This window comes from Hylobates moloch, unplaced genomic scaffold, assembly GCF_009828535.3.
Source record: "Hylobates moloch isolate HMO894 unplaced genomic scaffold, HMol_V3 SCAFFOLD_15, whole genome shotgun sequence".
NCBI lineage: Eukaryota > Metazoa > Chordata > Mammalia > Primates > Hylobatidae > Hylobates > Hylobates moloch.
The window spans coordinates 12,382,200-12,395,844 of NW_026652290.1; the positions used below are offsets into that span (position 1 = coordinate 12,382,200).

The 13,645-nt window shown below is 39.9% G+C and overlaps 1 protein-coding gene and 1 pseudogene across 13 annotated transcripts in view; one reads left to right on the forward strand and one right to left on the reverse strand.

Moving 5' to 3' along the window:
- Positions 1 to 13,645, forward strand: part of BPTF (bromodomain PHD finger transcription factor) — a 157,517-nt gene that overhangs the window by 46,404 nt on the left and 97,468 nt on the right. For 9 of the 13 annotated variants that reach the window (XM_032177829.2, XM_032177820.2, XM_032177818.2 and 6 more), the window contains exons 4-5: positions 4,633 to 4,836; positions 5,356 to 5,544. In XM_032177829.2, coding sequence (XP_032033720.1) covers positions 4,633 to 4,836; positions 5,356 to 5,544 — 393 coding nt within the window. The remainder of the gene's footprint in view (positions 1 to 4,632; positions 4,837 to 5,355; positions 5,545 to 13,645) is intronic. The other 4 variants (XM_032177821.2, XM_032177823.2, XM_032177831.2 and 1 more) reach the window with 1 other exon arrangement.
- LOC116483623 (elongation factor 1-alpha 1-like) lies at positions 1,933 to 3,612 on the reverse strand (annotated as a pseudogene).

Genomic DNA, 13,645 nt, shown 5'->3' on the forward strand with positions numbered 1-13,645 from the left:
AAGCAATTATCATGTCTCAGCCTCCCAAGTAGCTGGGATTACAGGCGTGTGCCACCACGCCTGGCTAATTTTTGTATTTTAGGTAGAGATGGGGTTTCACCATGTTGGTCAGGCTGGTCTCAAACTTGTAGCCTCAAGGGATTCACCTGCCTCAGCCTCCTGAAGTGCTGGGATTACAGGTATGAGCCACTGTGCCCAGCCCTATTTTTGGTCTATTTTTCTTATGGCTATGATTGCCATAGTTTTTTGAACCTAAAACTAGTATGAATGTGTGTATGTATATGTGTATTTAACAATATAGACTATTTGAAATTAGAATCTTTATAGAAAGTCAGAGAACTATGGTCATGCAACCTTTGCTTTTCAACCAATTTAAATCGTCTAAACTTAGTAGGCAATTAAAACAATTTTTTTGGTTTTATTTTCATTAAATGCACTGGGAAAGTAGGGAGGATGTACAATGATTTGGTTAAGAAAACTGTAGGATGTAGTTATGTTTGAAAGATGGCCGGGCATGGTGGCTCACACCTGTAATCCTAGCACTTTGAAATGAGTGGATCGCTTGAGGTCAGGAGTTTGAGACCAGCATGGCCAACATAGTGAAACCCCATCTTTACTAAAAATACAAAAATTAGCCAGGTGTGGTGGTACGCGCCTATAGTCCCAGCTACTTGGGAGGCTGAGGTGGGAGAATCGCTTGAACCCAGGAGGCAAAGGTTGCAGTGAGTCGAGATCACGCCACTGCACTCCAGCCTGGGCAACAGAGTGAGATTCTGTCTCAAAAAAAAAAAGAAAGAAAGAAAAAGGAAATCTGTGCCTCTAAGAAAAACAGATAATCGGTAACTACATTTTCTTTTTCCAAATAAAATGTTCTTTAAAATATAGTAATTAAGGGCTGGTCACTGCTCACGCCTGTAATCCCAGTGCTTTGGTAGGCCAAGGCACAGGGGAGTTCAAGACCAGCCTGGGCAACATGGTGAGACTGCATCTCTGTTTTAAAAAAGATTAAAAAATAAGCCAGGCGTGGTGGACCTATAGTTCCATCTACTCGGGAGGCTGAGGTGGGAGGATCACTTGAGTCTAGGAGTTCAAGGTTACAATGAGCTATGATCACACCAGTGTACTCCTGGGCAAGAGTGAGACTCTGTCTCTAAAAAAGTAAAAAATAAACTTATAAAAAAGGAAACGCAAACCCAAAAATCCAAGAGGAGTACTGTGGATATACATGGTGTTAAGTGTTTCTTCTGGCCCAGTGCAGTGGCTCACGCTTGTAATCCCAACACTTTGTGAGGCTGAGGTGGGTGGATCACCTGAGGTCAGGAGTTCAAGACCAGCCGGGCCAACGTGGTGAAACCCCATCTCTACTAAAAATACAAAAATTAGCCAAGTGTGGTGGCAGGCGCCTGTAATCCCAGCTACTTGGGAGGCTGGGGCAGGAGAATCGCTTGAACCTGGGAGATGGAGGTTGCAGAGAGCCAGGATTGTGCAATTGCACTCCTGCCTGGGTGACAAGAGCAAAACTCCGTCTCAAAAAAAAAAAAAAAAAAAGAAAAAGAAAAACCGTGTTTCTTCTTATTCACAAATAGTGTACTCTAGTTGATACATTTATTTTTGAGGAAACAGTTTAGCAATTCCGAAACTATTTTACTGTGTGTACTAGGAATGAACAAATAACTAGATATATTATTGATAATGTGAGCCAGATTTCTCACTCTCAGAGAAGTTACAGATAAGCAAGTGGGCAATGGTAAATGAACCCTATACAGACACATAGGCATTCACTCATATACATATGTACCCACACAAATAAATACAGAAATAATATAGATGTGTATATTTATGACTACATTTTTTTTTTCTCATTAAACTTTTTTAATGGGTCTCAAAATTGTGTGACAGATTTTTGGTCAAGTTGTTTCCGTTAAAAAGTACTGATTTTAAAAACTAATAACTTAAAACTGCCACATACAAAAAAGAAAACCAAAGTGGTCCACAAAACATTCTCCTTTCCTTCTGAAGGTTTTACGATGCATTGTTATCATTAACCAGTCTTTTACTACTAAACCTAAATGGCCAATTGAAACAAACAGTTCTGAGACTGTTCTTCCACCACTGATTAAGAATGGGGTGGCAGGTATTAGGGATAATATTCATTTAGCCTTCTGAGCTTTCTGGGCAGACTTGGTGACCTTGCCAGCTCCAGCAGCCTTCTTGTTCACTGCTTTGATGACACCCACTGCAACTGTCTGTCTCATATCACGAACAGCAAAGCGACCCAAAGGTGGATAGTCTGAGAAGCTCTCAACACACATGGGCTTGCCAGGAACCATATCAACAATGGCAGCATTACCAGACTTCAAGAATTTAGGGCCATCTTCCAGCTTTTTACCAGAACAGCAATCAATCTTTTCCATCAGCTCAGCACACTTGCATGCAATGTGAGCCGTGTGGCAATCCAATACAGGGGCATAGCCAGCACTTATTTGGCCTGGATGGTTCAGGATAATCACCTGAGCAGTGAAGCCAGCTGCTTCCATTGGTGGGTCATTTTTGCTGTCACCAGCAACGTTGCCATGACGAACATCCTTGACAGACACATTCTTGACATTGAAGCCCACATTGTCCCCAGGAAGAGCTTCACTCAAAGCTTCATGGTGCATTTCGACAGATTTTACTTCTGTTGTAACATTGACTGAAGCATAGGTGACCACCATACCAGGTTTGAGAACACCAGTCTCCACTCGGCCAACAGGAACGGTACCAATACCACCAATTTTGTAGACATCCTGGAGAGGCAGGCGCAAGGGCTTGTCAGTTGGATGAGTTGGTGGTAGGATGCAGTCCAGAGCCTCAAGCAGTGTGGTGCCACTGGCATTGCCATCCTTACGGGTGACTTTCCAGCCCTTGAACCAAGGCATGTTAGCACTTGGCTCCAGCATGTTGTCACCATTCCAACCAGAAATTGGCACAAATGCTACTGTGTCGGGGTTGTAGCCAATTTTCTTAATGTAAGTGCTGACTTCCTGAACAATTGCCTCATATCTCTTCTGGCTGTAGGGTGGCTCAGTGGAAATCCATTTTGTTAACACCAACAATTAGTTGTTTCACACCCAGTGTGTAAGCCAGAAGGGCATGCTCTTGGGTCTGCCCATTCTTGGAGAAACCAGCTTCAAATTCACCAACACCAGCAGCAACAATCAGGACAGCACAGTCAGCCTGAGATGTCCCTGTAATCATGTTTTTGATGAAGTCTCTGTGTCCTGGGGCATCAATGATAGTCATATAGTACTTGCTGGTCCCAAATTTCCACAAGGAGGTATCAATGGTGATACCACGTTCACGCTCAGCTTTCAGTTTATCCAAGACCCAGGCATACTTGAAGGAGCCCTTTCCCATCTCAGCAGCCTCCTTCTCAAATTTGTCAATGGTTCTTTTGTCGATGCCACCGCATTTATAGATCAGATGGCCAGTAGTGGTGGACTTGCCCGTATCTACATGTCCAATGACGACAATGTTGATATGAGTCTTTTCCTTTCCCATTTTGGCTTTTAGGGATAGTTTTCACGACACCTGTGTTCTGGCGGCAAACCCGTTGCGAAAAAGATGACTACATTTTTTAGCTCTGTTGGCTGAGAGACTCCAGAATAGCAACACCCCAATAGTAACAAACACATCAACCACCTAGATTGTGACTTCTAACATCATTCTCCAATTTGTTCTTCAAAAAAGAACAAAGGCTCCTTGGAGAGATGGTGGATTGTAGGGCTGGGGCAGGGAAAATACAAGGTGAGCCCGGAGCATCTTGTAATACCGGAAAGTAAGAAAATGCTGGATGGATGGAGGAATATGCGTCAAAAGGATGCTGGACTCGGAAAAAGTCCCCAGTGGCCAAAGCTGAAACAATTTGTGCAACAAAATTAAAAGTGATAGTATTGCATGATAACCCAAAGAATATAATTAATATCCATGAGTGCATACTGATATACCGTGTGTTCTGTACACTGTGGTCCTTCTGTATCCTGTGGTCTATAACATGCCATAGTATCACTCTGTCTAAGTTGAAAGAGGGTGAGTGTACTTAGAGACTTAGTGACTTTCAGAACAGTTAAGGGACTTCAGAAAGAGTTGTTTCCAAAAGGGCCTCTGTTTTCTCTTTTTACAATTGAGGAAATGATGGCCTGGAGAGGTTAGGTAGTTTGCCCAGAGTCACACAGCTAATCCAAGTCAGATTTGCAGTGGGTTTTGGGTTTCTAGGTTTTGATCACTACAGTGTGCTGCCCAGACTGTGGGTCTATGTCAGCTTGCAGTTTTTGTCATCTGTCACAGATATCCATGACAGATATCTATATCAAAGCTATATTTTAAAAAGACTAATTTTACTTTTTTTTTTAAAAAAAAGTAGAGCCCATAATTAGCATGTATTATCTAGAGGTGAAGGTACACCAGATTGATTGAATTCTGTAAACACAATTTTGTTTGTAATCTTGATTTTTATTTCATAGGTCTAATGCTTTAAAATACTTAATTTTTCCTCTTTAATAGCTTGTATTGAAACTCATAAGTGACATTTGTGGTACTGTTCTATTTGGTTATATATAGGAATAATTTTTTTGTTTGTTTTACACATTATAGAAGAAATTTTGGAATCCATAAGAGCCAAAAAGGGAGACATTGATAATGTTAAAAGCCCAGAAGAAACAGAGAAAGACAAGAATGAGACTGAGAATGACTCTAAAGATGCTGAGAAAAACAGAGAAGAATTTGAAGACCAGTCCCTTGAAAAAGATAGTGACGACAAAACACTAGATGATGACCCTGAGCAAGGAAAATCTGAGGGTAAAAAAATTACTTGATTAAAAAGAAATATTTCATTAGTGTTATTTATGAAATCTCCAGTTTTACTTGCAAAATGAAAGTGAAATATTGCAAGCAACTACCTAATTTAATATTTCTAAAGAGATCAGGATACCGTCTCCTCTTGTAACGTGTAACAATTTTAATGAGTTTTATGTATTAGTGAATTTGCTATAATGTTATATTGATGTCTCTATACTTCCCATTAAGTTGCCATTTCCCTATGAAAAAGTACTATTTTTTATATTATACCAGAATATACACTTTTGTATGTGATAAAATGTTCATTTTTATATTAATTACTTAAACATTCTTAATATATTATTAAATATTTTGTTACCTATTGCAGCAATATCCCAGAATCTACTTGCTTTAAAATGGCCATCCAATGGAAACAGGTTTTTTGGTGATTGATCATTTAGTAGTTGACTGAATGTGGCCATTTGCCCTGAAGCAATTTTAAAGAATATCTTTAAAGTTTTGTTGTGCATTTTGCTGTAGAGCCAACAGAAGTTGGGGATAAAGGTAACTCTGTGTCAGCAAATCTTGGCGACAACACAACAAATGCATCTTCAGAAGAGACTAGTCCCTCTGAAGGGAGGAGCCCCGTGGGGTGTCTCTCAGAAACCCCCGATAGCAGCAACATGGCAGAGAAGAAGGTGGCATCTGAGCTCCCCCAGGACGTGCCAGGTACAGAGGGCAGCGTATCAATGCCTCTGTAATGGGGGGAATCTTTCCCTTTTGTAGTAAAAGCCGAGTGTCACCTAAAGCTTTAAACTATGTGTTCATTCATGCTGCTTGCTTACAGTGCCATCCCCGTTTGCTAAATTGTCACCTAACATTTGGAGTTTGATAAATGTCCTCGCAGTTAGTGCTTGAAACTCATCATAATTTTCATGCTTCTTAAACTTCATTTAGCTGTTTTTCTTTAATAGATTTATTTTTATATTTTATCACCAGACCATAGTGGCAGATATTTTGGTTTTAATTACTAATGTACTAATGGCTTAATGTTGAATGATCTGACCTTTCTAGTTCTGTAGATACTAACAAATTAATTTTATGTTTGCATGTGCTCGTGTAATATTTATAGCATTTCAAACCGTAGTGTTATGGTAGAAAATCATTATCACAGAACATTGTTGTCAGATGTATTTTGACATAAAAATGTAAGTTGACCAGTAATTCACATTTTCAGTTTTTAAAATTAAAGTTATACTCCAAGTAAGTTATAGCACACCAACAATGTCCTGTTGCATGACATGAAGGATTTTGACAACCTACAGTTCTTATGGGGACGACTTCCATTTGAGTACTGGTCAACAGTGAGTTGTGTTGCTGGAAACACCAGTTTAACAGGGCGCTACAGATAGGGATGTAAGTGTAAGCTCCAGAAGAACCACAGCAATCAGCAGTAAGTCCACCATATTTTATACTGATGAGAGATTGGTCATTAAGATCAAGAACAGGGCCAGGTGCGGTGGTTCATGCCTGTAATCCCAGCACTTTGGGAGGCCAAGGCAGGCAGATCACCTGAGGTCAGGAGTTCAAGACCAGCCTGACCAACATGTTGAAACCCCGTGTCTACTGAAAATGCAAAAATTAGCTGAACATGGTGTCACGCGCCTGTAATCCCAGCTACTTGGGTGGCTGAGACAGGAGGATCGCTTGAACCCACGAGGTAGAGGTTGCAGTGAGCTGAGATCGTGCCACTGCACTCCAGCCTGGGCGACAGAGCAAGACTTCATCTTAAAGAAGTAAAAAAAGAAAAAATATATTTATATGAAAACATAAGCAAGAAGTTTCAAGGAAACTAGAAATGGGAGCAAATATAGCAATTGTCAGTGGCTGGCATCAGAGGGGATTTTGGGTCACTAGCAGGGTGAAAGTGTTGGACAGCTGAAGATGCCGTCCCTACAAATTCAAAACCTTCCCATTGAGTAACTCACAGTTCTCTTCTTGAGTAGAGTAGAAAACAAAATAATTATCAAACATGAAAAACGGTTTAAAAGACTTTATTAAATATATCATACCAGATTTTAAAGAGGAGTTTGGTACTTTTGTAAAGTAGATAAGCATTTTAATAGGTCCCTAACTTCAGAATATACTAACAGGGATATATCAGTGACCAAAATAGATAAGGTCTGGGCCCTTGGTGACTTACATTCTAGTGGGCAGTAGACAGACTTAATGGAGTTCTGACCTTCAGAGAGAATTACCTGCTTCCTTCTGTTTCTGTGGCTCTCTATGCAGTTATTTATTCAACAGCTATTTATTGAGTGTCTACAATGTGCCTGGACACTTTGTGATGTCCCTGGACCAAACTCTGTTACCACTGTTTACTACCTATGGTCAGTGGATGAGATGCCTTGTTAGAAGAACTGGGGTGGGAGAATTATTAAAGGCAGATTAAGAACAATAGCCGTGATAGAAGACATCTTACTTGGTTTTCGTTTCTAAACTTTCAGAATGTATTTAGACACCTAATTTAATGATTAAAACTTATCAACAAAAGATAACTGTCAGATTGGAAAGCATTTTGGATGGAAAGATATTTTTGGTAAAGTTTTTTTTTTGAAAGAGAGTCTCACTCTTTCACCCAGGCTGAAGTGCAGTGGCGTGATCATGGCTCACTGCAGGCTTGACCTCCCAGGCTCAAGTGATCTTCCCACCTCAGCCTTCCAAGTAGCTGAGACTACAGATGTGCACCACCATGCCCAGCTTATTTATTTATTTATTTAGTAAGTAAATAAGTAGAGACAAGGTCTCACTGTGTTGCCCAGGCCAGTCTCGAACTCCTGAGCTCAAGCCATCCTCCCGCCTCAGCCTCTCAAAAGTGTTGGGATTACAGGCATGAGCTACTGCACCCAGCAACTTTAAAAAATTGAAATATAACCTGCTGTAAAGTTTATAAATATTAAGTGAATAACTTGATGGATGTTTACGAAGTTAACACATCTGTGTTACCATATCATGCCCCCTTTCAGCTACCACTACACCTAGCCCAACAAAGGTACTAACTATTCTGACTTCTATCACCACTGATTGGTTTGCCTTTTGTTAAAAAATTACTGGAACCATACAGTATATACTCTTTGATGCCTGATAGCTTTTTTCCCACCTCAACAAAACATCAATGAGAGCCATCCAGATGTTGCTAGTAGTAGCAGCTTATTCTTTTTATTGCAGTATGATATTCCATTGTATAGATATGTCATGATTCTTGTTACATTTTGGTGGTTATTTTAATGGTTTTTGATTTGGGACCATTATGAATAATACTATTATGAATATTTTACATGTTTCTTGTGCACATATATATGCATTTCTGGAGGTATAAGCCTAGTTATGGATTTTCTAGGTCATGGAGCTGGTTTATGCTAGTCTTTGGTAGATACTGCTAAACAGTTTTCCACAGGGGTTGTAGAAGTATTCAGTTCAACAGTGTATGAGAGTTCTCGCTCCTCTGCATCCTTGCCAACACTGGGTATCATCAGCATCACTCTTTGTCTTTTTGGAGGACTGAGGGGACATGCTGGTGGGCATGTAGGGATATTTTATTGTTCTTTGCTCTTGCTAGCTCCCTGGTGACTAAGTATGTTGAGTGTCTTTGTGTGTTCATGTGTGTGTGTGTGTCAGTCGTTTAGATATCCTCTTTTGGGAGGTACCTGTCTGCTCCTTTGTTCATTTTCTATAAATGTTCTGTTTTTTGCTTTGTAGTTGTTTCATGGGAGAGGGTAAATCTGGTTCTTCCACTTTACCTTGGCTAGAAGCAGAAGTATCTACATTGAATTTTGAATGTTAACCTAATCTCATGTTCCTGGGGTAAATATAACTTGTTGTGATGTATTTTCCTTGTTATATATTATAGCATCCAGTTTATTAATATTTTGTTTAGGATTTTTGCATTTACTTTCATGAGTAAAATTGGCTTGTATTTTTCTTCTCTGATGATGTCAGTCTTTAGTATCAAGAATATGTTGGCCTTGTATCATGAGTTGGTACTAGAAGAGTTTTTGTGGGGCTGTTGTTAATTATTTCTTTTTTTTTTTTTTTCTTTTTGCGATGGAGTTTCACTCTTTCGCCCAGGCTGGAGTGCAGTGGTGCAATCTTGGCTCACCACAACCTCTGCCTTCCAGTTTCAAGCAATTCTCCTGCCTCAGCCTCCCAAATAGCTGGGATTACAGGTGCCCACCACCACAGCTGGCTAATTTTTGTATTTTTAGTAGAGACGGGGGTTTCACCATGTTGGCCAGGCTGGTCTTGAACTCCTGACCTCGTGATTCACCCGCCTTGGCCTCCCAAAGTGCTGGGATTAGAGGCGTGAGCCACCGCGCTGACTAGGGCTGGTGTTATTTCTTAAATGTTTGCTAGAGTGATTTGGTTCTGGAGTTTTCATTGTGAGAAGGTTATTATAGATTTCATTCACTTCTTTAGTAGATAATGGATGTCTTAGTCCATTTGTGTTGCTGTAAAGGAATATCTAAGGCTGGTAATTTATTTAAAAAAAGAGATTTATTTGGCCATGTGGTTCTGCAGACTGTACAAGAAGCATGGTACTGACATCTGCATCTGGCAAAGGCCTTATGATGCTTCCACTAATGGCGGAAGGGGAAGGGGAGCCAGTGTATATTGATACCTCATGGTGAGACAGCAAATAGGGGAGGCGCGGGTGGCAGATGACAGGCTCTTTTTATAACAATCAGCTCTAGTGGGAACTAACAGAGTGAGAACTCACTCACCCCCCACACCCAACCCAAGAGCATTAATCTGCTCTTGAGGGATCTGTCCCCAGAATCCAAACACCTCCCATTAGGCCCCACCTCCAACATTGGGATCAAATTTCAACATGAGATTTTTGGGAGGACAAGCATCTAAACTATCCAAACTACAGCAGTGGGCTATTCATATTTTCTGTTGTTTTCTTAGGTTCATTTTCTTTAATTGCCTTTTTTTAAGGAATGTGCTCATTTCAGCAAATTTTTACAATTTATTCACATAATAACATCGCATCTCTTTTATATATATAGGATCTATACTCACTCTATTTTTCCAATCCAGAAATTCGTTACCTGCCCCCGTTAATCGTGTTGCGAGGCTGTTAGCAATTCCATTAGTCTTTTTTTATTATTATTTTTTATTTTTTTATTTTCTTAATTTTTTATTATTGTACTTTAGGTTTCAGGGTATATGTGCACAATGTGCAGGTTTATTACATATGTATCCATGTGCCATGTTGGTGTGCTGCACCCATTAACTCGTCATTTAGCATTAGGTATATCTCCTAATGCTGTCCCTCCAGTCTTTTTTTTTAAAAAAAATAACTTTGTTGACCTTCTTTATTGCATGTTTTTCTCTAAATTAATTTCTGGTCTTAGTATTTTGTCCTTCCTTTTATTTTCTTTGTGCTTTTGTGGATTTTCTTTCCTAGCTTCTGAAGATGGTTGCTTTGATGGTTTGTAGTTTAGTTTTGTTTTTTTATGATGTCTACTATCAAGGCTATCAGCTTTCCTCTATGTCCTGCTATAGCTACATTCCACAAACTTATTTTACTTTTAAATGCATGACCAGAACACAACCACAAATGTAATATGTCATGTTCCCTTTATCATTTAGTTTAAAATATTGTCTAATTTCTGTTTTAATGTGGTGTGTGATGAAGTATATTGCTTAATATTCAAACATTTGTAGGTTTTTGTTTTTTGGTTTTTGGTTTTTTGTGTGTGTGTAAGACAGGGTCTTGCTCTGTTACCCAGGCTGGATTGCAGTAAAGTGGCCATAACTCTTTGTAGCCTGGAACTCCTGAGCTCAAGTGATTATCCCACCTCAGCTTCCTAGCTGAGACTATAGGCTAATTATCTTTTTTTTTTTTTTCCTAGTTGATTTCTAGTTTAACCCTCTATCAGAGAACATTCTGTGCATGACTTATGTCCTTTAAATTTTATTGATGCTTGTTTTGTGGCCCAACATTTAATTAATGTTGATAAATGTTCCATGAACAATTGAAGAGGGTGTATGTATATTACATATATATATTACATATATATATTTCAGGCTTTACTTTGAAATAAAATCTTGTCAGAATACTGTCATTTTCATATAATTTGGTAGAAGTTATGTGAAGGAAAAAATAACAAAATTGTAGTATAAAAAATGATAGGAGTGAGAACATAAGAAAATTGGGCAGATTTCATGATACCCATTATATTGAGTATGATCAGTGATCAGAAACATTTTGTGTGGCTCAAATTAAAGATTAAACTGAAAAAGTTGGGCAATATTTGGGGAAAGATTGCTACATATCACTTTTAAAAGTTAAAAAGTTAATCTCTTAATACCTATTCAGTTTCAACTGTCTTTGGCAAGAATACTTTATAAACAGTGTGCTGGTTAATTGATATTGTATCACATCAAAAGGCTCCTGGTATATGGTTTTTCTACCTTCAGAGATGCCTAGATTGATCAATGAGTTTAGGTGGTGAGATTGCAAGATTCTCTGTTAACCTCTCACTCACTCACTCATTAATGATCTTTCCAGAATCAGGGTTTTTTTTTTTTTTTTTTTTGAGAGACTGAGTCTTGCTGTGTCACCCAGGCTGGAGTGCAGTGGTGCCATCTTGTGGCTTACTGCAGCCTCCGCCTCCCAGGTTCAAGTGATTCTCCTGCCTTAGCCTCCCGAGTAGCCAGGACTATAGACGAGCACCACCTAATCTGGCTAATTTTTGTATTTATAGTAGAGATGGGGTTTCACCATGTTGGTCAGGCTGGTCTTGAACTTCTGACCTTGTGATCTGCCCGCCTCGGCCTCCCAAAGTGCTGAGAGTGCAGGTGTGAGCCACCCACCTGGCCCTGAATCAGTTATTTATTTGGAGACTGTAATATGGAGTTTTGGAGATTTTTTTTTTTTTGAGACAGGGTCTTGCTCTGTCACCCAGGCTGGAGTGCAGTGGCACAATCTCAGCTCACTGCAGCCTCCGCCTCCTGAGTAGCTGGGATTACAGGTGCCTACCACCACACCTGGCTAATTTTTGTATTTTTAGTAGAGACGGGATTTTGCCATGTTGGCCAGGCTGGTCTTGAACTCCTGACCTCAGGTGATCTGCTCACTTCAGCCTCCCAAAGTGCTAGAATTACAGGCATGAGCTACCGTGCTGGCCGGACTTCTTGCTTTTTAGCAGAATAAAACGTTTGAGGCTTATGTTACACAGTACCTATCCCGACTTGGAATCATTTTTTTTTTCCTCCAAGAAATCCTGGTTCCTTTTAATGGGAAATGATATTTAGAGACCACAGTCTAGACTCAGGGATACTTTTTGCTGTTGGGCTCTCACTGTCCCTATGCTTTTTTGGTGGGTAGTGTTATGAAAGACATATTTTTGAAAAGAAAAAGATCATCAGTTTACATTGACATTTCAGATTCAGATTGCGGATAGCATACTTAGTTTCTTTGTTTGCATTTGTATCTCTGTTCCCTTACACTGAAATTCTCGGTTCCAGCAACAGTAATTCAGCTATATATTTAATTTATCCCAATATAGGGTATTCCTATCCTAATATGCATTAATAATGAGAGGAAGTGATTTATTTTAAATAGTAGTATTTTCATAATACCAGTATTACTGCTCACACTAAGACTACTGAATGGCGTTTACGACTTTTTGCTGCTCTTTATTTCTCATTATACTACATTTCTAGTAAGGATGTACAGACAAAGTATCATATTCCAAAGTCACTTAAAATAATCCCCTGGGCTGGGTGTGGTGGCTGACGCCTGTAATCCCAGCACTTTGGGAGGCCAAGGTGGGCAGATTGCTTGAGCTCACAAGTTCAAGACCAGCCTGCCCAACATGGCAAAATTCCTTTTCTATAAAAATTAGCCAGGCGTGGTGGTGCTTGCCTGTAGTCCTAGCTACTCAGGAGGCTGAGGTGGGAAGATGGCTTGAGCCTAGGAGGTGGAAGTTTCAGTGAACTGAGATCACGTCACGCCACTGCACTCCAGCCTGGGTGATAGAGCCAGACGTTGTCTTAAAAAAAAAAAAAAAAGAAAGAAAGAAAAAAAGGGCTGGGCTTAGTGGCTCACGCCTGTAATCCCAGCACTTTGGGAGGCCAAGGTGGGCGGATCACAGGTCAGGAGTTTGAGACCAGCCTGGCCAGTATAGTGAAACCCTGTCTCTACTAAAAATACAAACAAAATTAGCCGGCCGTGATGATGGGCGCCTGTAGTCTCAGCTACTCAGGAGGCTGAGGCAGGACAGTCGCATGAACCCAGGAGGCACAGGTTGCAGTGAGCTGAGATCACGCCACTACACTTCAGCCTGGGCGACAGAGCGAGACTCCATCTAAAATAATAATAATAATAATCCTTTGTGTAGTTATGCACAACTTGATACAGAGTTCATTTGTTTCAGTTTAATTTTTAGGGATTTCGTTTCTATAATTTTAATTTTTTGAAAATGTAGAATATTTACATTATTATAAATTCAAAACTACGTAACTGGAGATATTCAGAGAATTTTGACTTTCATTCCTTCTCTCTCTAGGTAACCATGTCTTTCTTTTCTCTTATAAATAGCCATTTTTATTGGTTTTTGGTTATTCTTGAATGTTTCTTGTTTTGTTTGTGTGTTTGTTTGTTTTTGTTTTTTTTGAGACAGAGTATCACTCTGTTGCCCAGGCTGGAGTGCAGTGGCATGGTCTTGGCTCACAGCAACCTCTGCCCCACCCTGGGTTCAAGCAGTTCTTCTGCCTCAGCCTCCCAGGTAGCTGGGATTACAGGCACCTGCCGCTGCAC